Consider the following 25413-nt stretch of genomic DNA (forward strand, 5'->3'; position numbering starts at 1 on the left):
TTTTAATAGCGATTTTGTTCCTTGCATTTCTTGTTAAATGGAAGAGTAAAGCGATAACTTTTCTTACTTTCTTTCTAACCTTTTAAGTCATAGTTTGCTATTAGAATAGAATAGAAGTGTCGGCGTTCAAGAAATAGGTCCATTGCAACTGAAAATCATAAAATGTATATTTTTGGTCGAAGTTTTCGTTGATGTGGCACACGTATCTTCCAATTGAGGAACGTGGGTCAATATGTGAAAAGTTTTCTTATTATCTGCATCATTTTGGATATAAATACATTCATTGCACCAGTAATATATAATGGAACAACTGCTAAACAACTTTCCTCTTCTACATGGCTTACCAAAACTCGATGGCAACAGTTCGCGTGTTATGCCATATTGAAAGTTATTTTGTGAACTCCGTATCATAATGACTGCAGGGACAATTAATGGGCAGAAAATTCCCCATCTCTATTTGCCTGAAGGAGTTCGTGAATCTGAGATATCATTTGTAAGTAGATTTGTGCTGAAACTAGTACAATTTTGAAGTATATATTACAATTGATTAGTCAATTATACATTTGTTAATTGTTGGTTCAGTTACGGTAAATTGTTGTTTCCCGCTGCCTCAGCTTGGCTGGTCTGTTTAACTCTTGCAGATCTAGGAAGTTAGGAACTCGTATATCATTACTATATGACATATAGAAAGGGGTTCCATTGATTGTACTGTCCAGTCCATACAAAGCTAATTTGCCAAAAAAATATAGATGTAAATTAGCCTAGATAATTCATAATTGGAAATGAATTCATGTATGAACTTCTAACTGCCAATTTAATATTTAGATGAATTAATTATTTCAAATGTTACTGTTGTTATTTTTAAATTAAGTAAATTCATTGTCTTGTCTTACCAAGTAAATGCCTAGGTACTGTAAATTAAATGACATAATAGCTAATGATAATTTATATACCTAAGTTGCCACCTGCCCCATTTCAATAAAATTACTCTAATACTGTCAGAAGTCAAAACTACTCAATGTGTATTCAACTGTATTCAGTGTATTGTATTGTGTGGTTTGATTAACACATAATAACATCAAAAATATTTTGAGCTTGGAGTTTTTAAACATGTGGATATGTTATGTGGTTTAACTAGGTACCTAGATTGTTTTTACTGAAGGCTGATGATATAATTTTTGTGGCAAATTAACCTTATACCTAGCCTACTCACTAGTCACTACTCAGTATAACTTACATATAGTGGTAAATGGTAATGAATTTTGAAAACTCGCCAGATTCTAAGATTGTTTGTTTCTTGTGTGGCATACAGATACAGCCTACAGGTATATATACGAGATCATTAAACAGGTATGAGATCATTGAGATCACAGGTATGAGATGATTGAGATCATTTATAGCCTATAGGCCTTAAGTTATAACTTGAGATCATTTAACTTCAACCCACCAAGTCAACAACAAGCAACAATAACATCAATGGAGACAAAAAAAAAAAGAAGTGAGCTTCAATCATGGTTCATGGATTAGCCTATCCAAGCTAGAATCTTTTAATTAAAGTTACTTTTTTAAATATAATTGTGGTAAGTGGTAACTTGAATTTGTGATAGATGGTTGTTGCTCACTTGTTGGCATAGGTCATTCCTGGACAATGCAAATTGCAATTAATGGCCTATTCTTTTTTTCAATACCTATCCTGAAAGATTTTTTTATAATTTAGTATGGTATTGCAGTAATGGCACCATGGTGGTGTCTTTGCGACACCAATTTGCAGTGACTACCAGGGATTTTTATTGTACATTGTTATTTTTAAAAATTAATTGTCCTTTTCACTCTAGGGAATTTCATGCTGCAAATTAAGTCATTATAATTATAATCTATTCATAACGGCCAGTCGGACAGTCGGTCACTGTGTACTGTGTAGCCTAGGCTAGTTGTGGACTCACTGGACTGGCATCAAATTATGAAGTGAATGGTACAAGTTACAACAAAGGTTGAATTTAGTGAGAGGTAAAGAATGAATAGATTCTTTTATTATGTATATTATTGGATCAGAAGACCTGCAATTGAAACTTCTATGATCTTGGCAGATATTTTTTGATTGAGTAGTTTTACCAGCATGATAGATATTGAATAAATACTGAAGTGAAGTTATTAAGATGGCAAATAAAATTAGATATTGGTGTCTTCAAGTTTCCATCAAGCCATCTTAATTCTTGACCATGAATTGCATCCCTGCTCAGTTACAAGTTCAATCACATTCACAAACAATGGATCAACACCCTTTGGATTGTTATTTGTATTTATTTTGATCAGTGTTAGCAACATCATACACAATAACATGTTATAATTCATGTCAATCATTTACCATTGGGCTTCTGGATCATAAATCACTATCTATGAAGATGTTTAATTGACATCTGATATGACCACAAGGATTAGATGCAAGTTTAACACACTGTTAACCTTTGCATCTTTGAGGCAATTAGTTTGGTGTCCTGTGTGTCCTGGACTACTGAATTATTTGTAGTTCTAAGATAACCTTGCGATAACTTCCCACTTCCTGTCTTCCGATCTGTTTAGAAAAATACGCTCATCTGTGAGTCTGGGTTCTTGTCTGAATACGTGAGATGTCTTAAATGATAGTTCTTAATGTTAACAATTTGCGGCAACAACGAAATAGTTGATCGAGTCAATCAATCTTCTCGTCATGTTCATATGACGTTTCGGAAGTGTTCATTCAACAATGAGGATATATCTTATATCATATACAGCCATTATACGCACGCGAGATGAAGCGGAACAATGTATTGATGCTCAACAGTGGCTATGTTTTTTGCGTAGAATAGTAGCAGTACCGTCATTAATTTCATTGTGTGTGGATGGAGGATGTCCAGAGGTAAATTATTATAAGCAACTCGTATTGAAGTCTCACCGATAACGATAGATAAACATCAGTGATGACGATGTAGGCAGCTGTTCCGTCCCTGTCGATGGTCAGAATTAGTGCCAATTTTTGCCCATGATTGTGGCCTTGCCACGCAACGCTTCTGATGTTTGCCCACTTATACGACCCTGTGATCTCTATTGCATTATTTTTGTTGTACAGCTGCTTGATTAATAAGTGCAAGTCCTGATTGATTCTTCTTTGAATAGTTGAGAATTTGTTCGTGCACAATCGTACTACGGGATGGATTCCTGAATGCTTGTGTTGATAATCACCCCTGCTTTTGATAAGTGTTTAACCATGTTGATCTCAGTTGTACATAGCTCAATTGCTTCGTCATTAAATGAAACTTTTCTAACATCTCCCTATTTCTCTTTTCATCGAACCACATGCAACTGTAAAAATGAGCATTGAATTATTTTGAGCTTGTGGACGGTGCAAGTAGCAGATTAATGTCTGTGGCGCTTACATAAAAAGCAGCGTCTGAACGCTTCTTTCGATCATCTATGTCTTCTTAGGTTAATCGTCTTGAGATAGCAATTGTTAGAGTTAAAGTTTCGTTCCTCACTGTATTGTCAAGTTGTAATTCAGAGATGGCGAAACAAAGGTAATCTTATTATTTTGTTACGCAGCTTTGTCGTTGATCGCCGAATCGAATAGCGATTGAAAAGACCATAGATGTAAGTACGGTCTGTGGAGCGACAGCCGGCGAGTGTGGAGAGTCATTTTACCGTGGATATTAACGGCAGGCAGTTATTTCTCGGTAGATCAGTTCGCAGGCATTTTTAGCTTTTGTGATAAGGCGAATTATGTCGTCAAATGATGTATAGCATCTTTTCCACAACGTCGTGTAGTCAAATGGTATACTGGCATGCATGAAAATTAACTTTTAGGTTTTGCTAGGCTTTTTCGTTGGATGTATATGTATTGTGAACTGTTAGAAGGAATTAACTGTAGCTCCCATAAAACCTGTTATTCAAATTAATTGAATCGGCAGTCGGATTTTTGTTTTTGGTGCCATCATCTAGTATCATTTTTATCCGTATGATTTACTCATATAGTGTGTGAGACGTTTCACTATTACATACTCTGGTTTAAAATTTGTTGACTTAAATAATTTATTTGTTCAAATTTATTTTCTCCTACCTGGGCATTAGTCTTGAATATGTTTGATTTGAGGTTCCCCATTTAGTTCAACTTGCAAGACTACAATACGAAATATTGGAATGTAGGTTACTTTTCTAGCCTGATTGATAAAATCTTTATCAACTGTAAAACTTACAACGCAGCGCGACTTATTACATGCAAGCTCACCATTTCACCACTAATGAGCATTTCAATACTGGACCGGGATGCACACAAAGCGTGCGCGGTGTCAGTGCACGACAACGTCAGTCTTTCAGCCACTGCGTGGTGTCTCGTTCATGTAAATTTACCGTGATTTTGTTAATAAAGGAATGATTTGCTTCTTGCCTTTCAATGAAAACGCCTTTCTTAGGTTCTGACAATTTCAAGTACCTTGATCATGCTCAGTATCAGAAGTTATCAAGGCGATTTCAAATGCCTTGATGTTAAAAAATCCACAGCAATTCAGGCAATAATAAAGTCATGTTGATTTCCATGGCTAGACGATGTGCTGTATTCATGATATCAACTTCGTAAATTCGATAAATTTTATAATCAAGAGCATAGCATATGGACGAATAAAAGTAAATACTAACTGGTCGCTTTCACGATGCTGGGAATGTATTGTGAAGCAAGCACTGCAGACTTATCACTTGTATTGTCATGGTGAGACCCAGGCATTGAAAAAATAACATCAATAATTAATACTAACACGCTGGAAGAAATGCAAGTTTTTTCATAAAAATGCAGTCTTAGCCCTACCTCATGTGAGGCCATTGAGAGGCTATTTTTCTTGAATTATTTTATCCGTCGCTTCAAGAGAAGGAAATTGGCGAAGTGGAATTACGACATGAAGCACGCAAGCTTCTAAATATGACAGAGGCATTCACCATTTTTTATATTTTCGCATTTCAAGGAATTTTATTCGATGTGTATGAAGACGCGCATAGGAATCTCGCCCAAACATTGCACCAAATAATCAGCGAAAATATGAACTAACAACCTTATGATGAATCGGGAACGGTGCAGAATTCATATTTCAATTGAGATGCATCTCAAGAAACTTTATTGTAATGTCCTTTTAACCTTTCATTTTGTGGATCAAACGGATTTTTCAGATGCAACTTTGCCGGAGCATCTTGGCACATCACTTCAATGGTCCATTTTCCAGTGTTCAGAAAATCTTTGTCTTGAAAAACTTGTAATCGTCGACACGACGAATGTGGAGATGAATTTAAAACTTGATGTCAGTAATTCATTTGCTTCTCACGTTTCATTGAATTCTAAATATAACTGAGACGGAACCAGGCTTCTCTCAGCAAGTTTAACTTTGTCGCTCAATTTGAAACTATTGCACACACATTGTATGACGAATATGAATTAAGTTGATGACGTGATGAGGACTGACGTTCATTAAAAAAGCGCCCTTGATTTTTAGCTGGCAATTTCATGAAGGAGAAATCGTTTTGGATATTTCTATATGCGTCAAATGCCGGCTCAGTTATAATTGCAGCTGCTCCACCTTTTTATCCTAGTAAATTATCATAAAATTTCTATCATTGCCGAGTTTTTACCGATCAAAATTTATTCAGATTTTTGTTTACGAGTGTAAGGCAGAGTAGGTCGTGAGGCACATTAGAGGCCAGCTTTCCTTACCAAGAAGTCCAACATAACATAAGCTCTCAGGCCCAACGGTCACCCTTGCGGCTGTCCTGTGGCTTTCAGTCCACCCAGCGTGGACACCTTGAAAAGAAGAAGAAGCTCCGGTAATCGTGCTCGAGTACCTTTCCTTTCGCTCGAGTAATTTCGTTTCTAACCATCACACTTAACGTAGCCCTAATTTTTTCGAACAATTATCTTTCCAGCAATCGTTGCCATTATTATTTTAATAGCGATTTTGTTCTTTGCATTTCTTGTTTAAATAAAAGTGTAAAGCGCTAGCTTTTCTGACTTACTTTCTAACCGTATAAGTCATAGTTTGCTGGTACAACTACTGGAAATCCTGATTCCTGAAACGTTTTCGTTTTGGTCGACGTTTTCGTTGGCGTGGCCCGCTTATCTTCCAGTCGGGGAACTTGGGTCAATATATGAAAAGTTTTTTTTTATTATCTGTGTCATTTTGGGAATAAGTCTATTCATTGCACCAGTAATATATAATGGATTAACTGCTAAACAACTTTCCTCTTCTACATGGCTTATCATAACTCGATGGCAACAGTTCGCGTGGTATGGCCATATTGAAATTTATTGCGTGAACTCCGTATCATAATGACTCCCGGAACACTCAAAGGGCAGAAGATTCCTCATCTCTCTTTGCCTGAAGGAGTACGTGAATCTGAAATATCATTTGTAAGTAGATTGGTACCGAGACTGTTCATATATTAATATTAGTCAATTACACATTTCTTGGTTCGGTTACGGTAAGTTGTTGTTTCCCGCTGGCTGGTCTGTTTAACTCGCGCTGATTATGCGGCTGATATGTACCTACTCCCTAGTGATTTTCAAGTGTACATGTCCCCAGTGATTTTTAGTGTACAATCTGTACATGTTATTTTTGAAAATTAATTGCCCTAAAGCTCCTAATCACTCTGGGGAATTTCATGCCACAAATTAGGTCATTATAATTATAATCTATTCATAACGGCCAGTCGGACAGTCGGTCACTGTGTACTGTGTAGCCTAGGCTAGTTGTGGACTCACTGGACTGGCATCAAATTATGAAGTGAATGGTACAAGTTACAACAAAGGTTGAATTTAGTGAGAGGTAAAGAATGAATAGATTCTTTTATTATGTATATTATTGGATCAGAAGACCTGCAATTGAAACTTCTATGATCTTGGCAGATATTTTTTGATTGAGTAGTTGACAAGCATGATAGATATTGAATACCTAATTCCTGGAGTGAAGTTATTAAGATGGCTAATAAATTTAGATATTGGTGTCTTCAAGTTGCCATCAAGCCATCTTGATTCTGAGTTTTGACCATGAATTGCATCCATGCTCAGTTGCAACTTGCAAGTTCAATCATATTCACAAACAAAATTCAGTGTGGAATTCTGTATAGGTAATATATTCTCATGTCAATATAAGAAAACGTATCGAAATACCAACCCTACCAGTCTACCACCAGTGTGGAATTCTAGAGGGATATTAAATTAACCAGTACACATAGCATATTGGAAAGCAGGACCTGAAAGCTTGGAAAGGCCAGGAACCTTACACTTTCAGTCAATTATTTACATATCCTATCCCTTTCCAGAATTCCAGCTGTGATTGGTTGATGGGATTGTGATTTTAGCCCCATTCAGCTTTCCAGCTGTGATTGGTTAATGTAATTGTAATGTTATCTGCTTTCTAGCTGTGATTGGTTGATGAGGATGCTTTCAAGCGGTGATTGGTTGATGAGAATGCTTTCAAGCTGTGATTGGTTGATAGGGATGCTTTCAACCTGTGATTGGTTCGGCGAAACAATGGATCAACACCCTTTCCCTTTGTATTTGTTTTTATCAGTGTTAGCAACAGCATATAGTCAGATGGGGTAAGACAGGACCAAAATCACTAACAAGCCTGTAGCATCTATACCATGAATAACTAAAAAAAACCCTAAACCTATCACAAGGTGTATTCATGCAATGGGCTTATAAGCTACAACTCAGACATTTTGCATCCAACATAGTTTTCTGAATAGATTGAAAAAAGTGTGCTGGTCCCATCTTACCCGGGTTACCCCATTTGGGTAAGATGGGACCAGGCTGGGGTAAGACAGGACCAACAGGTAATTCTTATGTTACAAACTACAAAGTTTTTAATAAAAGTACAAATCTGATACCGNTGTGGTGCACTTCATCAAACATAGCTCATGCCCTCTCACAGAGTTGTGATCATAATTATTTTTTATGTTTCACACAATGACTTTTCCCCCAGCCAATGTTGCACATAGTTCTGCAGCTCATTAATGGGAAGAGACATCCCTATTTTCTCCATCCCTTTGATGCAATTTAAAATATGTAGTGCACTAAATTTCTCTAATTAAAACAGCTAACAAGTTATAATGAAGTTTGAGCAAAAGATAGAAATTTTTACCAAAATACTCCATGTACTGCACAAAACTGTTTTTGATAAACTGTAGGGTAAGAGATGACCATTTGTGGGGTAATACAGGACCATTTGTGGGGTAAGATAGTACCACTTGTGGGGGCAAAACAGGATCATTTAGTGGTCCCGTCTTACCCCATGTCCGGTCCTTTTTTACCCCATTTTAGAATACATGTCAGGCAGTGATGGTAGCTGATAGAAATGCCTAGTATGTCTCAAAAGTTGCTTATCATTTGAGAGGTTACCTGCCTACATCCACAAACCTGGCCAAAAATTTTTTTGTCATTAGACAGAGCTTATTTCCCAAATAGGGTTAACTATTTTGTGACCCTTCTTTACAGAGGTTTTCTTTAAAAATTAGCTAACAATTTATTATTTGCAGAAGAGGGTTGAAACAAGCACTGAAATGATAGACAATGATTGCTCTAACATATTCTTTTGTCAAATTGAATTCAGTGCAATTAGAATGCATGCCATGGGCTGGTCCTTTCTTACCCCATGAAGGCTGGGATCCTGTCTTACCCCATTTGACTATACACAATAAAATGCTATAATACATATTAATCATTTACCATTGGGCTTCTGGATCATAAATCACTATCTATGAAGATGTTTAATTGACATCTGATATGACCACAAGGATTAGATGCAAGTTTAACACACTGTTAACCTTTGCATCTTTGAGGCAATTAGTTTGGTGTCCTGGATCTGTTTGTGCCTTTCTTTATAGCCTGTAATATATGAAGCAAAGTCACTTGGCCTGATAGATATTGAATATAACAATCACCTTTTCCAGAATTATTGTGCATTGGTATGAATAGCATAGCTCATCTCTATGAAAATATCATAGCTCATCTCTCTGATGAGGAATATTATGAAACCTATAAAATTGAACAAATTTTGAAATATGGAGCCTTTTAAGCACTCTGAGTCAAATAACATGTGCACAATATTCCATACAAATCACAATAATAAACAATTTGAAGCATTTAAGGACATTAATAATAATAATAATAATAGCGGTTTCAGAGTTTTTTAGGCTGTAGGACTGTCGCCGATTCTGAACATCGCAGAACAGTCGCAGCATTTTGCGGGCTTGATCTCGCAACTCACTGCTACAATTGTGCTTTGCTTAACCGCCCGGCCTCCTTGCCGATTCTGACCAGAAACTGGCGCACAGAGCTGGTATAGAACCCGTGCCTCTCTGCGCCAATCCTGGTACTCTGAACTTTTAACCACTGGGCCCCTGCCCCTGCAGAAAAGGCTTTCTGGAGGTCTAATTTAAATTTAGTGAGATTAGTCTTGCCATGTTGTACTTTTATCCATGCCCATTAAAATAATTGTAATTCTAATATGCACCTATCTCAATTTTTTATAAAACATCTACAAATTTTCTACCATAAAATGGGAGGTCTTTGACCATTGATGGGGTGACTTGGACAATTTTAACAAATTTAAAAAAAGAAAGAAAGAAATACTAAATAAGTTCTTGCATTATAAATATTGTATTGATGGCTCCTCCTGAAGTACCACAAGATAGCCAAAAAATGCAATAAAGAGATATTATTTATAAATTTACCATGTGACCATTTGTATCACAGAAATTAAGCACTAAAAATTATCCAAGTCACCCTGTCATTGGTCTATTGGTTTTATGGTACATCTATGAAACAGTCAACAGTAAATCAATAAAAATGTTATGATATGTTTTTTTTTTGTCCAGTGATCTCATGAGGGCTCAGGAATTATGTTCACTTTCTATGCTCACAATGCAATGTTTGCAGATCTTTTCATGCATTTGATCAAGTATGTTTTTCTAACGTGCAAATACTTTGAGATATCTTGTTCTAAAAGTGGTGTAGTAAAGTTATTCTTTACTGCATGCTTGGAAGAGTGGCTTGCTAGGTGAGTTGTCAAAAGTGAGGTGACCCTGGTTTGATCACCACCAGCAATGCTCCTCTTCTAAAATTGAAATGACAGTTCCAGTTGACCATGTTGGTTGATCCTTGACTTTAATTGCAAATAGAAAGGGTCATCCATAACCTTCTCACTTGTGAAATTTTCATTAAAAAATAAGGGTGCTCTAACCAAATGATCATTAAATTAATTATGTTGGGTTATGGTTATCTTTATTATGGTTATCTTTATCTCGCATGATTCTTCTGGATACTAACTATCCATTTGACTGACCAGTCACCACATGCTGACTTGAAGTCTGCATCTAAAAAGGCCTGCCTTGTCCCTCTTTTGGTGTTTGAATCTACATTATCATTCCTCTATTATTGTTAATCATATTCCCATTATACTCTAGGTACATCACCCCCTGCAATTCTCCTTAACTAAACTATGAGTATTTTATAATGCTATTGCTTGGACACCAAAATGTATCCTTAATTTTTCAAAATACCACATTACAGCAATACTTTCAAATGATACGGCTTACCTATCAGTCACTTAACAAATTGATGATCTTGAATGCCATGGAAGTTAGTTATCCTTAATGTTTACATGTTTAATCTTGCATTACTGTATATCAAATGTTCTGAGTGTAGTGACCATGGGGAAAAACAAAAAATTCTCATCGAATGCAATTTCTCCTTTTAATGCATGAAGGTTTGGAAACTTACGACTCATACTTACCACAGAGCTTCTAAATTTTGCATACAGTAGGGTTTTAAATACTAAATAAACAGTAGGGTTTTAAAGAAATTGCCAGACTAAGACTTAGTGTCCTTTTGCTTGGAAGATCCTAATAAATGTGGATGTGTGCTTCATAAAAAATTTTTAAGTATGAATTCTTTGACTGGAATCTTTTAATGCTAATTTTTTCCAAGCAGTTTTGTGTTTGTCATCTCAAGTTTTGATCATTTTCAGATAATCACGAGTGTGGTGTTGAGGGCTGCTCTGAGCGCCACATCACCTTGGCACAAGTGGGTTCTACTCGGTGCTCTGGAGCTGCTTCATGGCCGCCTTCCTGCCAGCTTGGACCAGAAATCCTTTGCTTATCTCACAGCCTTCCAATCTGAGTGTGGAGTTCACCCTAACCTAAAAGATGCAAAACAATCTATACCAATAAATGAACACAAACATTCCCACAACTTGGCTGACCTTCCACGTGAATTTGAACTCGGTTGTGACTTTGCTGATAGTGCTGCAGTACACAAATCTCAACACCATTGCGGAGATCCATCCTCAAAGAAACAAAAACTAAGCCATTCAAGTGCAAACTCTATAAATACAAGCATAAATCAGGTGCTGGAAAGGAATTCTGTGCATGGAAATGATACTCGTAGTTGCAGTCAGCACTTGAAAGTAGAGAGTGTTAACGACAGTTCGAATATACTTGATTGTACTCCCTGTGGGGAGGATGAAGATCATCCCTTCTCTGTCCCGCCATCTGCTGTATCATCTCCTAAAGATTCGTCTTGCATCCCTTTAGCTCCCTCTAATCCTGCTCCTTCCCTCGATCAAATTTTATCTCCTATTATTACTGCATCATCATCAGAAACCCCATGTATCTCAAAACTGAAATCTACATCTGAGAATGGAGGACTGGAGACACAAATTACATCATTTAACACACCTTTCAAAGCTCAATACCCGGTAGTATTATTGAGAGAGGATGATAGAAAAGCTGTTGAAGATTTTTTAGCCACTAATGGCAAATTTTATAAAAAATCTCGTTTTCAGACAACTAACAAGGAAACCAAAGAAGTGTTGCTGCACAAGGATATTGCTTGTCAAGTGCTACCTGAAACCATAAGTCTTGGTATACAAGCCAGACCAGATACTTGCAATAAGTGGATTCAAGTTCGAAGGAAAAGATTCGTTGAAAAATCTACTCAGACCTCATCATTTCCCAGTTTTTCTCAAGCTTCACAAACTGAAATGAATATGGACAAGGAGCAGTCGAGACAATTGCCACCACCTTGCCTTGAAGCAGCCAATATAGAGAGCCAAACTGACGTATCAAGTGGCAGTTTAGAGCTCAAGACTGTTGCGAGAAAAAGATGGAAATTGTGTCGTCTGTCTTTGCCAGCTCAGTCTTCGGGCAGAGGCGTAGACTCCGTTGATCATCAGGGAAGGCCTCTGTTCCATGGCCGGCCGTTGAATAAGAGTAAGGAAAACCATTCACTTGTGATCCCTCTAGAACAAGTTGATGTCGACTTTGTAGCAAGTGATCCTAGGCTTGAATGAAATTTTGTTGGAGAAGCTCATGATGTCCATTTTAGTGCCTATGTCAATAGTTTGCTTACATTGCAAGTTCACCTAGAATTTATAAATGAAGAAAACGCTAATCAAATTCAACATATCGTCATGAAAAACGGTCTGAAGAGTAAGAGTTCTATTTATATTTAAACTTGAATAACTTCCCTTGATACCTGATTAATATAATATCAAATACTTTGATCATAGTATTCTCTACCTCAGTGGCTCCCAAACTTTTTCAGGCTGGCGCCCCCCTTGGCTCCCCAGTGAATCTCTAGCGCCCCCCCACCCCCGCTGACAGACACAAATAAAAACAAATGCCTCTTTCTTGATATCTAGTACCTATGCTGCAATTTTGAAAGAGAAAGGTTAAACACAGATCTTTCCAGAGGCCCCCAAAGATCTTTCCACCGCCCCCAGAGGGGCGATTTCACCCACTTTGGGAACCACTGCTCTACATGATGAATTCGTGAACTGCAATTTGCTGCTACGATTTTCACAATTTTGTCATCAGAATTGGTCATCCTTCCTGGCACTATCATTGTATTTCTTCCAATCTATCGGCAAAATGAAGTTCAACTAAATTTTCGATGCAATGGTGTAAAGTAGAACTTTTATAATCGTAGCTCAGAACTTGAACCATTTGTCCTCTTGAATTTTTTGAACCATGCGACCTCTTGTTCGAGGTTTGTTTAGAAGACTGAAGATGGGGACGATTCAAATTAGTTCTATAGTATCAAAATTATTCATTTGGTAAGTATCTTCTCATTGCTATATTTCATTTTCCACTGCATATTTTTCTACCACGGTGGCTCTCCTCTCAATTTATAGTTCCCACTGTGTTTTATTGATAGATTAATTCTCATTTCACTAATTTCAGCTTTGACATCTGCAGTAAATGGAACCTGTTCTTTCGTATTTTTTATCAGCCTATTTGTTTCCTTGTCTTTGAATGAAATTCGGTAGTTTTAAGCCTATTTTTCTATCATTTATTGTCATTATCTCCAGTTCCGATACCGTATCATTAAAGCTCATCATCTTTTACAACCACTTGACATATGAACAATATTCAACCATTATTTATATTGAACTAATGTTATAGAAACCAATATTTCAAACAGCACCACCTGCTTAGATCGCTGACGAATTCGGCAAATAAGGATGAGTTCTCAGAGCATTTTCCTGTCCGTAAAGATGATATACATTACTGTCCTGTGCATTGAAATAATCATCTGAATTTTAATAATCTCGATAAAGCAGAATGAAAAGCACACCTTGAATGTTCAAATCGCAAAGAATCGAGTTACGCGTTGTACATTGATCGCACTTATTTTAGGTTATTTATTTTGCCTTCTCCCTCAAGGGGGACTTCTGACGTGTCTGTGCTCGTCAGAAGTCCCATGGGATTTCGCGCTCCTATATGGGGATTGTTCCAAAGCGCCCCACCACTGAGCTCGCGGTGTCTGACTGCAGATCTCAGTTGTGGGGTTGAGTTATTATGTAGGTAGGATTCCTTACATTTCCCTTCTCTGTCTCTCTCGTGTGGGTGGCCGACGTCCCGTGTAAGCGACCTCTTGTTCGAGTGTCTTAGTTTCTGTTGCTTTTCACCTGTCCCTCTTTGTCACTTCGTCTCTTTTGAGATGCTAACGCTGCTTCTTCCGAGCCAGCTTCAGTGGGCTGGACAATTGAGACCTTCCGCCCCTTGTGGGTGATGATTAATTTGAGATTTTGAATAATTGAGATCTTTCGCCTCGCTGGCGATGTTATCTTTTGACCTTCGATGCGAAATAGCTTGATAGCTGAAACACTAGCTAACCATCCTACTACTACTTATGTTGCCTTGTTAATGAGTATTTTGTGTTGATTTGTTTGTACGTTATTTTTCCCTCAATTCCTCTCAATTTTCGCACGCATAGAAACATTGACTGAGATTAGTTCAGGACTTCAGGAGGGTATGAAATTTTGGTTTAGCTGCTAATTCGGCATTTTTCCGGTTTTTGTGAGATTCCACAGTTCGCATTAAGATCATTATGTTTCTAGGATCGCGAGGTAACCAAGAATTTATTAGCTAGGTGTACTATACCTTACTTGGAAAGGTATTAAATGAATATGCGGTGATTTGCCATGGCACTCGCTTTATCTTTATCACTCGCTTTATCTTTATATTCACAATTTGTTTAATGTCTGACGACTAATATGTTTTGAGTACCTGAGAGGCGTTTCTTAGATGGTCTCCATTCACTGCAGGTCGTGGTGAGGTGTTGGGCTATGGTAGCCGCCACACGCATTGATTGTTGAGCTGTCGTGCTACATAAGCTCTTATTGAAAACGTGACACGCCAGTTGTCTTCCTATAATGTATCGAAGTTTTTCTGCAGGTTGGATGTGCGCTTCCGAGCCCTGGCATTTTGAAACCGTAAATTTATTTTGCGGTTATTATAAAGACATTAATTAAATTATTATTTGGTTTTTAAGTACGACTAAAGTACGATGCTGTCTTCCTGGCCTGCCGAGGCATCGTAAATTTAGCTGCTGATAAGAAACGAAACTTTAATTTTTGCAATTTTCTTGTTATAAATCAGTAAAATCTTCATCATTAGTGTGTTGTCAATTTTTGTCTCTCATAGAAGGCAGACAATGGCAGGGAGACATAAAGTTACTTTTTCAACAGTGTGCTAGAACTTAAGTTATTTTGTTATTAGTTTCTACCTACTATGAAGTACACGCTCTTAAAAGCTTTATTTTGTAAAGTGTGTTTATTTTTAATCCCCATTCACTTGTCTTCTCACTCATGTAACTGCTGTCTTTTTCTTCAATTTTTCGGTTTGAAGAGACATACGACTGTTCGAAGTGAAGCCATGGAGTGAATTATTTGGATTTTTTTTCTAGGAACTGGTTGCATGTTGGTCTTTAATTATAATACTGAAATTATTTGTAGACGTAATTATTCGGTAATTTTTAACTCTTAATAATATTTGTAATTTATGTATAAGTCTACACCAGAGGTCTTGAAATATTGACGCCAGAAGGCCTCACTCAACATATGGTGAAATTTTTGCGAGCCAAAATCTGACAGCGCGTGCCCGCGTACATTCGTTGATCAACCAACGGCGACAATATCGACCCTGGTTGCGTAGGGGCGCCAGACTTGCAGCTACGCAAACTGTGTTCGCTGTTAGAAAGGCGCTGCGCATGTAGCCAAACAAGTTATGGTCGCTTTTGAATGAATTTTTTTATGATCCCATGATCCCAATCAACTGAAGCGTCTTTCATTGAAACGGGTTGGACATGACAGACTTCAGCGCCGCGATCGATTTGTGCCGATATTCAGCTTGCTTCTTATGGACGTAAGGTATGGAGAAAGCAAACTTTTCGAATGAAATAGACTTTTTCTCTGACGCGGTCGAAACTAATGATTAAATGAATGAACAATCCTGCCAAGGTTGAGCTTCGCCACAATGTCTTAAATGCCGGTACAAGCATATCAGCATACCTAGTCGCAGGCTTTAAGGTAAAGTATCTTGGAGCTTGGACTGCCGTAGCACCTTCGACTTTCCCCAGCTGACCACTTCAAAACTTTTCAACAACTAAAGGTTAATCAACTCGTTATACGAGATCCTTTATTACGAGTGTAAGTAATGAAATCGCGAGTCACAGAGAAAAAGTGCCACACACTGAGTCTGGAATGTCTCAAAATAATGGGCTGTGAATTTCTCGAGCACTTACTTACAATTTTACTACATAAAAAAACGATATGTAAATGAAGTAAATACTCCCTAGCTGTAACAAAAAGATTTCACGCTTGCTAGTAATAATCGTTAGCAACATCTGAAAACCGTGAATCTAAAGGTAAGACTTGTGCGTAATATAAACGAGCTGGTCTCGGAATTCAGTAGAGCCTGTCGTATGTACGAACTGATATAATTAATGATTTTAGTAAATCACTTAGGCGGTAGAGCTGAGTTTTCTGTCTAACTGCAGATCAAATGAGAGATTCCAAAAATTGATAGCTGGTTGTTCATCCCAACTTCTAAACGTGTTCTCGCTGAAACAAGTAACATACTGCGTTTTTGAAATGAATTCGTTCTCATTTGTACTAGCCTATCGTGAAAAGTCGAACTTGACTTTGACGAGATATCGCAGTCTAACTTGCGCTGGATTATAGACGATGTACTCGTTGTAGAGGAGGCTCAGGCCTTTCTTGGTTGCTGAAGAAGCAGGCCCAAGCGGTACAACCACACCGTCTTTCCTGAAATTATCAATTTCGTTGAGACAAAAATACGTTATTAATTGTAACTTTAACATCACGACATTTTGTTGTAAATGATATTTCAAAATCAATGTTGCACACAGATGTAAAACACATCTTTGTTGAATACTTTAAGACTAGCTAATTAGATCAATTAAGAAGAATAGAGCAATGGATCCAAAAGACACAAGTCCTTTGTACTTAATTCTGGTTAATACTGTAAAAAATTCATTATTTATTCAGGAGTACGATGTAAAGAGCGGTGTAATTAATTGTAGGGAATTTTGTAACCGAAATAGCAATTATCATAGAATATTTTTGCTTGAAGTATCATAATAAAGCGTTTTTTCGAGCGATGAGCGGAGCTAACGCAGTCCTAATCGTGGTGCTCACATAACGACTTGATTGCTCTCCACAGGAGCCATGGTCCCGACGCCCTTGACGGATTGGTAGCCGGACGGCAGTTTGTCGGCTTGATAATCCGCTTGCAGAAGCTCCTTGGACGTGCCAAGTGCTACCTCACAGAGCGTCAGTAGCCCTGTGGTGTTGGCGCAAGAAGCCATGCAGTAGTTGGCACTCTTGCTGCACATGTCAGCAAAGTAGATGCCCTTGCCAAACTGGAAAAAGTGTTATAGTTAATAAGATGAACATCAGCCATTACAGTACTTCACGTAAAAGAACCATGCTATTACGAGGATTTTGTGTATTTATACGGTACTAATTAAAAAAATAAAAGCAAATAACTCACCTTATGAGGATAGATTTTTCAATATCAAATAGACATGAGAATTAACTAAATAAAACTTAAAAGTTATCACAAACTGTAAAATGAAATTTACGTGATATTGCTTCAAGTTCTGACCATGTAACCGGTGACAGGGGCTTCGGGAGGAGCTATTCTGAGCCCCTGGCTTAGGATGCCCGCCCAGTTAGAGAGGCGCGAGCCGTGCCACAGCAGCTTGCGGTTGCCAATGCTTTTCATGAAGCGGTCTTGCTCGGCGCTCTTCTCGCAAACAAAGATTTGTTCAACTTGAAGCTTATACGAAGAGTGCGTCTTGCCGTGGTTAAGTGAAACGTACTTGCTGATCAGCTGCAACGTTCAAGAATAACAATTAGAAAAAGAAAATGCGCTCATTAATCAGTTGATAATCATTAAAATATACAAGCTATGGTCACGAGAAAGTCTCCAACGTGCTTGCTCATAGATTAAACATAAAATGCAAGATTATTTGATGTAATCAAGTATAATTACAGAATTTTTATTCGGTGTTGCAAGTAGGTCTGACAAGGCATTATTTGGTACGCTATTTTCCTCAAGAAATCTTTCACAAACCTGATACTCCTCATCTGTAGAGGCAATAGGCTTAATGTCGCAATGCATTGCCTTATATTTACTATCGGCAGGGTGTAAGCCATCATCCAGAGCTGCGTCCTTGAGGAATGTCATAGCAGCTTCAATGTCACCGAGCGCCTCGAGTAGCTGCAGCTTTTGACGTACCTCAGAGGGAGTGCGGATCAAGGGAGGCACTTTCATGCCAAAGTAGTGAGGAATCCTGCAGGAGAAAATCAACACATGGAATTTAAATATCTCCCGGTGGTGATAAATTGATATTAATTCTTATTTAAAGCAAACAATTATGAGGCAAATGAAACTTCTGAGCATTACTTGGCAATAACTTTACATTTACCTGGTGTAGAATGCATTACATGCAGCGAGCAGAGCCTTGTTGTCGATTTTACCAGAGGCAACATTAACTATGTTGCTGATCTCAACTAGTGCTAGGTATCCAGATTTGATTTGCTCTTTGGTAAGTTTTCCCAGAGGAGCCTTGACAGCATCATACTTCATCTCCATCACCGCCTCCTCCATTATTTTAATATCGCACACCAGTTCTACAAGCTGCCGCACTGCGTCATCAAGCTCACTTTTGATCTGCGCACGTCAATAAATAGAGTTATATTTACTCAACTGTGAATCATAAAACTACTGCAAAATAAATGCATCATAAAATTGCCCCAATACCCAATGCAAATAAAATTGCCTTGTTTAACATCATAATTGCTTGTAAGTATCAAATTTTTATCTCAATAATCATCACTACCAACGAATGAACTAATAGAGACTGTAAACCTGGCTGCCTAAAAGATGGTAAGTATTGCTTTCTTGGATGCTAATGATTCCGTACTGACAACGAGAGAGTAGGATAGATTTATTAGTCTGTGATATATTGCCTCTTTTCCTTTAACGAGGTAGTACAAGTTGAAAATAATTACTGAAATAACCAAGGAATTATATAGAATTGACTCACGGGTTTGCGCTCTTGTTTCAAACCATCAGCTTCGTCTTTAACTTCTGGTTCTTTTGACCCCTCATCAGAGTAATCCATGTGTAAAAGGTCGTACTTGCCAGGGACTTTTTCAAATTCGCTGCGTGCATGCCAATCATTGCGCGTTTTGTCACGAAACCTAGAAGAAATTTAGGTATTAATTTATAGGTCTTGTGCATAGACATTAAACGCCAGCACAATGGTGCAAAAATCAGATCAAAAGATAAATAGAAAATCGTTGGAAGAAAGATTAGTTTTTAGCAAAAAAATAATAGTTTGAAAAGGCATGGTGCAATTCGCCCTTAATAAAAATTTTTTAAAACGCTTCACTAATCACACACATTCTGGTAGTTATAATAGTAATAGGAATATTCCAGTGAAAATAAAAGAAATCAAGTAGTTATTTTTGTTAAAATATATTAATTAAAAATATTAGTTTAATTATTAGTTAAAAATATACGATGCACATTATTGAAGCAACCTACTATAGATGTCGAATGCTGTACAATTGCAATCATTTTGAAATAATTGAAGAGTTCAGTTGGAATATCCAGGCTAATTCTAACAATCCATGATTAACTAAAATAATGACATGAAATGAATATTAGGATTTCAGCATTTAAACGATAGTGGTGACCGCAACTCTTTACAATTTGAAACTAAACATTGATTCAAATATATATTTTTTGAAAAGCGCGTCTCGCAGGACGTTATCAAAAGAGCTGAGATGCATCATACGAGCTTATAACAATTTAGCAGACAACAAGAATAGCCTCACTTGTCACAGAAGATTTTCTTGGCCATCTCGATGTCACCGCCACAAGGCTTCAGAGAGTTTTGACCATGAGCACCAACTCTACCCCAGCGCATCCATACTGAGTACACGCCTCCTTTGTCATCTTCCAGCAACTGGATAATGTAGTACTTGTTGTTGTTGAACTGGATGTTTGTCTGGAAACGTAGTGAACCAGTTAATTTCGTGACATAAGACATCTTCCTCAACACACAGAATCGAATATATTCAAGTTAGAAAACATATTCGGCCGGGAATGTTACATTTAATTGCAACAACTTGACAATTAAAATTTAAAATTGGAAACAGACTTTGTAAGAATGATACAATTAGAATTAATTTAAAGATGTGTAACAAGAAGATGCATCAGGCCAGTATCATCACTGCATGCTATAACGAAATTTGTGGTGAGTGATGACCCAAAGAGAAACATTCTCTTGCATGATAATGGTACCTGGTTGAGCATGCAATCCCAGATGGTGTTCCCCTCGTCAAGAACATGGGATGTAGCTGCCACAGGACATGAAGCATCAACAGCTGCTCGGCCTTTCTTCATCAATTTCCGTTCAACTGCTGAATGTGTATGGAAAGTTTAGGCAGAGGCACAAGGGAAAAAATTGATGCTGAACCTCATTACAGAATAATTATTCAAGAAATTCCAGAATCAGTAGCATAGTATTAGAATTAACACAGCATAGGTTTCATATATTCACAACTTGCACTTGCCCATATTCTTTATAGTCAGACATTATTCAGGAGTCAGATAGTTGAGAGTAATTTATATAAATAAAAACACCTGTAAGAAAAGTTTAGTAAAAAATTGCTAACCTGATTTCACAGGAGCCTTTTCCTTGCTGCCACCACTCTTTTTTTTAGGAGCACTTTTTGCTGCTTTAGATTTCTTAGAATTGATTTCATCATCCGTGTCATCCACCTCAGTTTTTGTAACTTTAAGTGCCTTTGTTTTTGCAGGTTTTTGATCCTCTTCATCAGACTCCATGTCATCTTTCTCATCAGCAGTGGCAACATAAGAAACAGTCGGCTTGCATCTTTGACTGCGCCGAGCAGTTGTTTCTGCAGGTTTTACAGCTGAAATTTTGCTTGTGCCACATTTTATCCTACTACTTCTCGGTCTCCCATTTTTGGGAGGAATTTCTGTAGTTCCATTATCCTCTGAGCTTTCAGGTTTATCATTACTTTCAGATCTATCAGCAGGCAGTTCATCATTTCCACCATTCTTAACTTTCTTGTTTTTCTGGAGTAACATGGCATCGCCCTCTGCTGATGCATTTTTGATTGTGTTCTGGCGGCGTTTTGGCATGGTTGAATTGGTACCCAATTTTGCTGGAAAGCAACAGGAATTTAATTGAAATTCAAAGCACATAAATTCATAAAAACAATACCAATGGTAACCAATGACCAAATTTCAAAGCTGTTGGCTAACATTTGGCCCATAAAAAATCTAGAAAAAATATATATTTGTAATAAAATCTAAAAAAATGTATCAACTTCAAAGATTCAACTCAAAGATAAGATATTGAAGGCAGAAAATATTTTAATTTTTACTGATTTCAATTTTAATCAGAATTTGTTTGAATGTCATTATAAGATGTTTACTCAAAATTTTATCTCCTAGAATTTTCCCAGTTCTAGGTGATGATGATGGGTTTATTTTATTACATAATTTTGTGGAATAAAAACATAGTTATTTCATTCCTACATTTAAAGAACTTGATCAGCTTGCACATTTAACAGAGTTAAAATGATAAATAACTAAGTGATTATAGATTTGACAAGTTCCAGTAAAAAATAAGTTTTTTTTTTGTATTTTGCTTTGCTTTTTAGCTTGCAATCAGATTGACCAAAGATCCTTTAAACAAGCTGTAGCCAATCAAAATTTCATGCACACCCATTGTCATTTAGAATTTCCAGGTTTTGAGCAGTGTTGACTCAAGTTCAGTTTGTGCCTGGCAGCTAGCTAGCTGCCTCCTTGTTTGTTGGATTTATAGCAGCACTAAGGTGTGTTTTCATTTGATTTACAAGTGAAAAATGTTAATGAAAAAATGTAGTCACTTTACTTTTAACAGATATGGCCTCTCAAATATCCAATATCTTCACTGGCGCTAACTCTGTTCCGTGCACATATGGTATATCTACCTACTTTCCATGCAGCAACTACCATCAATGCACAAGTCACCACTCAGCAGAAACTGCACATACATTGCCACTTGTTACTAAGAACCATATGATACTGGCTGGTCTGGTCAAACAAGGCTAGACAAACTAAGCATTAAATATATCTACCTTTTGAGCCACAACCACAGCTTTCCTCCCATTTTTTATAACCTCGAGTTTCCTGCTACATAAATTATCTCTTATCATGCACAACAATATTGAAAAACCAGGGATGATTGCATATGAACAGGGAGCATATCTCTATATCTAAAGAAAGAACCAACTGTGAAATTGTTTACCAGCACAATATGAAGATTAATATTTGGAAAGTATCTATTGAATAAGACTCAATTCTCTTGACATAGCTTCAGATGCAGGTCCAAACTATGGAGAAAAACAATAAATAATGTTCCTACTATCATGCTTGGGAGCAACCTCACTCTGCTTTGGCATGAATTTCTTGATTGGGTAAACATCAAACTTGCCAGAAATCCATTAACTGAGAAAATATTGTGTAAAAGTTCAAACTCAGTGTGTACAGCATGGTATGTAGAACAAATGCAAAAACCTCTGTGTAATAATGTTTGAAGCCCATTCAATTTGTATCAGAATGAACAAAAACTAAAGAAACTAGTACTTAGGCTGGTGAATGTTGGTTTCTTGGAACACAAAAGTCAGACAACAGCCATTAGATTTGGTAACATTGCAATCAAGGATGGACAAACTATTGTTAGATTCAAGCTCCATAGTAAATTTGATAGAATTATGTTGCAAGTATACATAATCAAAGAATGGTTTGACATGAGAGGGATGTTTGAAAATTAAAAAGTGTCATTGATGTACCTTATATTATATAGAATCTTGATATTAAATTAAGAGGACAATTAGCCAGCCAAGAAACCTTGTGAAAACACAAAAATATTTGTGAATGTTGGCCAAGCAATAGTCATATGCCTGAACCATCAATCTGTCTATAAAACTTGCCAGCAAATGTGAAAAATTAGTTAAGAACTGATAATTTTAGAAGAGATTTGAAAAATTTATGGTTTACACCAATAACAAGATCATTAATATCTTTAAACAGATAATTGAGGTAAATTTAACTGTCACAAATGGGTTTATTAGTAAACAAATTTTTTATACTATATAAGAATTATATACACTTGTGCCCAAAATTATTCATACTCCTACAGAAATATAACAAATTCCCATTTTAAAGAACAGAAAGATCATTTACAACTTATTCTTCTAGGAATGGTTGTCATTATAATGTGCAACAAATCTAATGCTAGAAAATATTTAGAAAATAGCTTTCAACTAGACTCCTGCATCTTGGAATAATTTTCTCAAAATGAACCAGGACAAACAGGACAAGACGAGAAATTGCTGGGACAAAAATACGGGACTGAAGGTAAAATTTGTCCCGGTATAAACATATGAAAAAGGGCAAGGCTATGTTGGCTATTAAAGTAAACGGGATCATTAAAAAAGAACAATATCTTGATATCAAAAATAACATCAAGCAGGATGCAGAAAAACTTTCTCTTGGTCCTGATTGGGCTCTTCATTAAGATAATAATCTGAAGAACACATTGAATATAGTCAAGCAGTGGTTCGAGGATTCTCACATCAATGTCATGAAATGTCCTAGTCAAAGTCCTAATCTCACTACAAATGAGAATTTATGGCGTGTACTGAAAACACAGGTGAAAAAAGAGACAACCTAAAAGGTTGAAAGAATTGGAACAGTATGCCTAGGATGAATGGACTGATGGACACAACTTAGGGTTAATACATGCAGGAACCTTGTTGATCATTACACTACTGTATTGTTTACAACAAGTTATGAGTAAAGGCCCTGATATTAACTATTGATTCAGGGTATGAATAAATTTGGTCATGAGTCAGTTTCATGTTTCCTTTGTAGGGTAAACGCATTCTAAAAAGCTCTGGTTTGCCACTATGACAAAGACCATCACTTTTTTTGAAATTACATAAAGACAATGAGAGGCAGGAGCCAGCAATTTATGGTGAGTGAAGCTAGAGTATAGACCTGTATTTTGCATGTTTCAATTCAAGTTTAATTTAGCTGGTAAAAAAAATGGCATCATTTATAAAAAAAGTGGTCTAAGTTACCCCATTTTACAGTGCTATACAATCTTGAGCAGTCATTTCTTTCCATTCCTTGCTTCCTGCAGCAGCTTCCATAATCTTAAACCTCATAATTTTACTCTTTTTCCTATTTTTTTACCATTCTTTGACATTTCATTCAATATATAATCCATGTTACACCCTGTAACTGTCGTCAGCCATTAGGTGGTAGCCTACCTACTCTCTTGGTCCATTTTGCCCACTGCCCAGCCTGCCCATGCGGCCATGCCCCCATTCCGACATTCGGAAGGCACCAGCTTATGCGTAGGCCCATGTCTCATTATACTCTCATATCATATACGTAACTCACACTTGCCCCTTGGGCCCTTTGACTTAGACTACGTTCGCATTTGCTCATTTTCAAGTTCCAAATGTACATCTTTCGCGCCCAACGTCCATCATCCATTCTTTCGTTCAATGCAGTAGTATCAGAGTTTTCATGTCTAGTGTCTACCGAGTGAAGCACCGTTTACTAAATTACCCCTATCAGGCTATCGTAATAAATTTCATGAGATTTGTACTCAAGTCTCTTAACATTTAGTAATCCAAAATTAGCTTGTGTACGAGTTAAAATAGAAAAACCGACCGATGAGTGTTTTTCAGCTGTTTTTATAGTCTGAACTCGGTAGTATGTCACGTCGCACTGCCGAAAAGGCTCATAACCGCTCACTCAAGTTTCACAGGGTAATTTGACGCGGGAAACTCAACTCAGTTGAAAATGTGGCGTAACACAATACCTCACACACAATATTACGCTAGACAAACAAATATCATAAATAATTGAGTATTGACCACTTTGATAACCTTTTTGATGAGATTTAAGAACTTGCCTTTAGATAAATTGTCTAATCAATCTATTATTAAGTTTATTTATTTTTCTTTGCTGGTCATGTTAGAAAAAGTATCCTATCTGTTATCCGTTCCGCCGGACTCTTTGGGAGGTTTTTTTTTTACTAATTTTTCCTGTAGGCTGACACCAGGCTGTCCAGACTCCTGCCTTCCACTTCCAGGGAGTGGGATTGTTGATTCAAGAGTTTTAAAAGTGATTCCAGGAAGCTACGGACTACAACCGACGTAATTTACATTGTTCTGTGCCTGATTGTGCAAAAATATACCTATATTAAGATATTCAACGTTGTTAGTATAGTATAGCAGCCATGACTGTGACATTGCTTATTGCCACAGCCACAGTAAGAAAGCAATGCTTATACCGTAAAATGGGGTAACTTTGACCACTTTTCTTCAAAATGATGCCATTTTTTTTACTAGATAAGTTAAACTTAAATTGAAACTTGCAAAATACAGGTCTATACTCTACTCTCTACTAGTCTCTACTCTCTAGCTT

The 25413-nt window shown here is 37.0% G+C and overlaps 2 protein-coding genes across 5 annotated transcripts; one reads left to right on the forward strand and one right to left on the reverse strand.

Moving 5' to 3' along the window:
* The first annotated feature begins 396 nt into the window (after window positions 1–396).
* Window positions 397–12516, forward strand: LOC108675405. Of its 2 annotated transcripts, none has more exons than XM_047880609.1 (2): window positions 397–493; window positions 11040–12516. In XM_047880609.1, the coding sequence occupies exons 1-2, from the start codon at window positions 413–415 to the stop codon at window positions 12360–12362; spliced, it is 1404 nt and encodes a 467-aa protein (XP_047736565.1). In that variant the 5' UTR covers window positions 397–412; the 3' UTR covers window positions 12363–12516. The 2 variants fall into 2 exon arrangements, with proteins under 2 accessions (XP_047736565.1, XP_018018905.1); XM_018163416.2 differs by lacking the exon at window positions 397–493 and adding an exon at window positions 6096–6418.
* A 3466-nt stretch (window positions 12517–15982) lies between these two features.
* LOC108675445 (poly [ADP-ribose] polymerase 2) lies at window positions 15983–24944 on the reverse strand. 3 transcript variants are annotated; one of them, XM_047880613.1, is made up of 10 exons: window positions 24899–24944; window positions 20571–21086; window positions 20197–20315; window positions 19728–19900; window positions 18932–19088; window positions 18311–18555; window positions 17956–18175; window positions 17485–17712; window positions 17016–17239; window positions 15983–16622 (listed from the first exon to the last, which is right to left on the reverse strand). In XM_047880613.1, the coding sequence occupies exons 2-10, from the start codon at window positions 21061–21063 to the stop codon at window positions 16475–16477; spliced, it is 2007 nt and encodes a 668-aa protein (XP_047736569.1). In that variant the 5' UTR covers window positions 21064–21086; window positions 24899–24944; the 3' UTR covers window positions 15983–16474. The 3 variants fall into 3 exon arrangements, with proteins under 3 accessions (XP_047736569.1, XP_018018963.1, XP_018018955.1); XM_018163474.2 differs by lacking the exon at window positions 24899–24944 and adding an exon at window positions 24655–24756; XM_018163466.2 differs by lacking the exon at window positions 24899–24944 and adding an exon at window positions 24246–24318.
* Between the last annotated feature and the right edge of the window lie 469 nt (window positions 24945–25413).

The sequence above is a fragment of the Hyalella azteca genome, unplaced genomic scaffold (genome assembly GCF_000764305.2).
Source record: "Hyalella azteca isolate HAZT.00-mixed unplaced genomic scaffold, Hazt_2.0.2 contig5706, whole genome shotgun sequence".
NCBI classification, from domain to species: Eukaryota; Metazoa; Arthropoda; class Malacostraca; order Amphipoda; family Hyalellidae; genus Hyalella; species Hyalella azteca.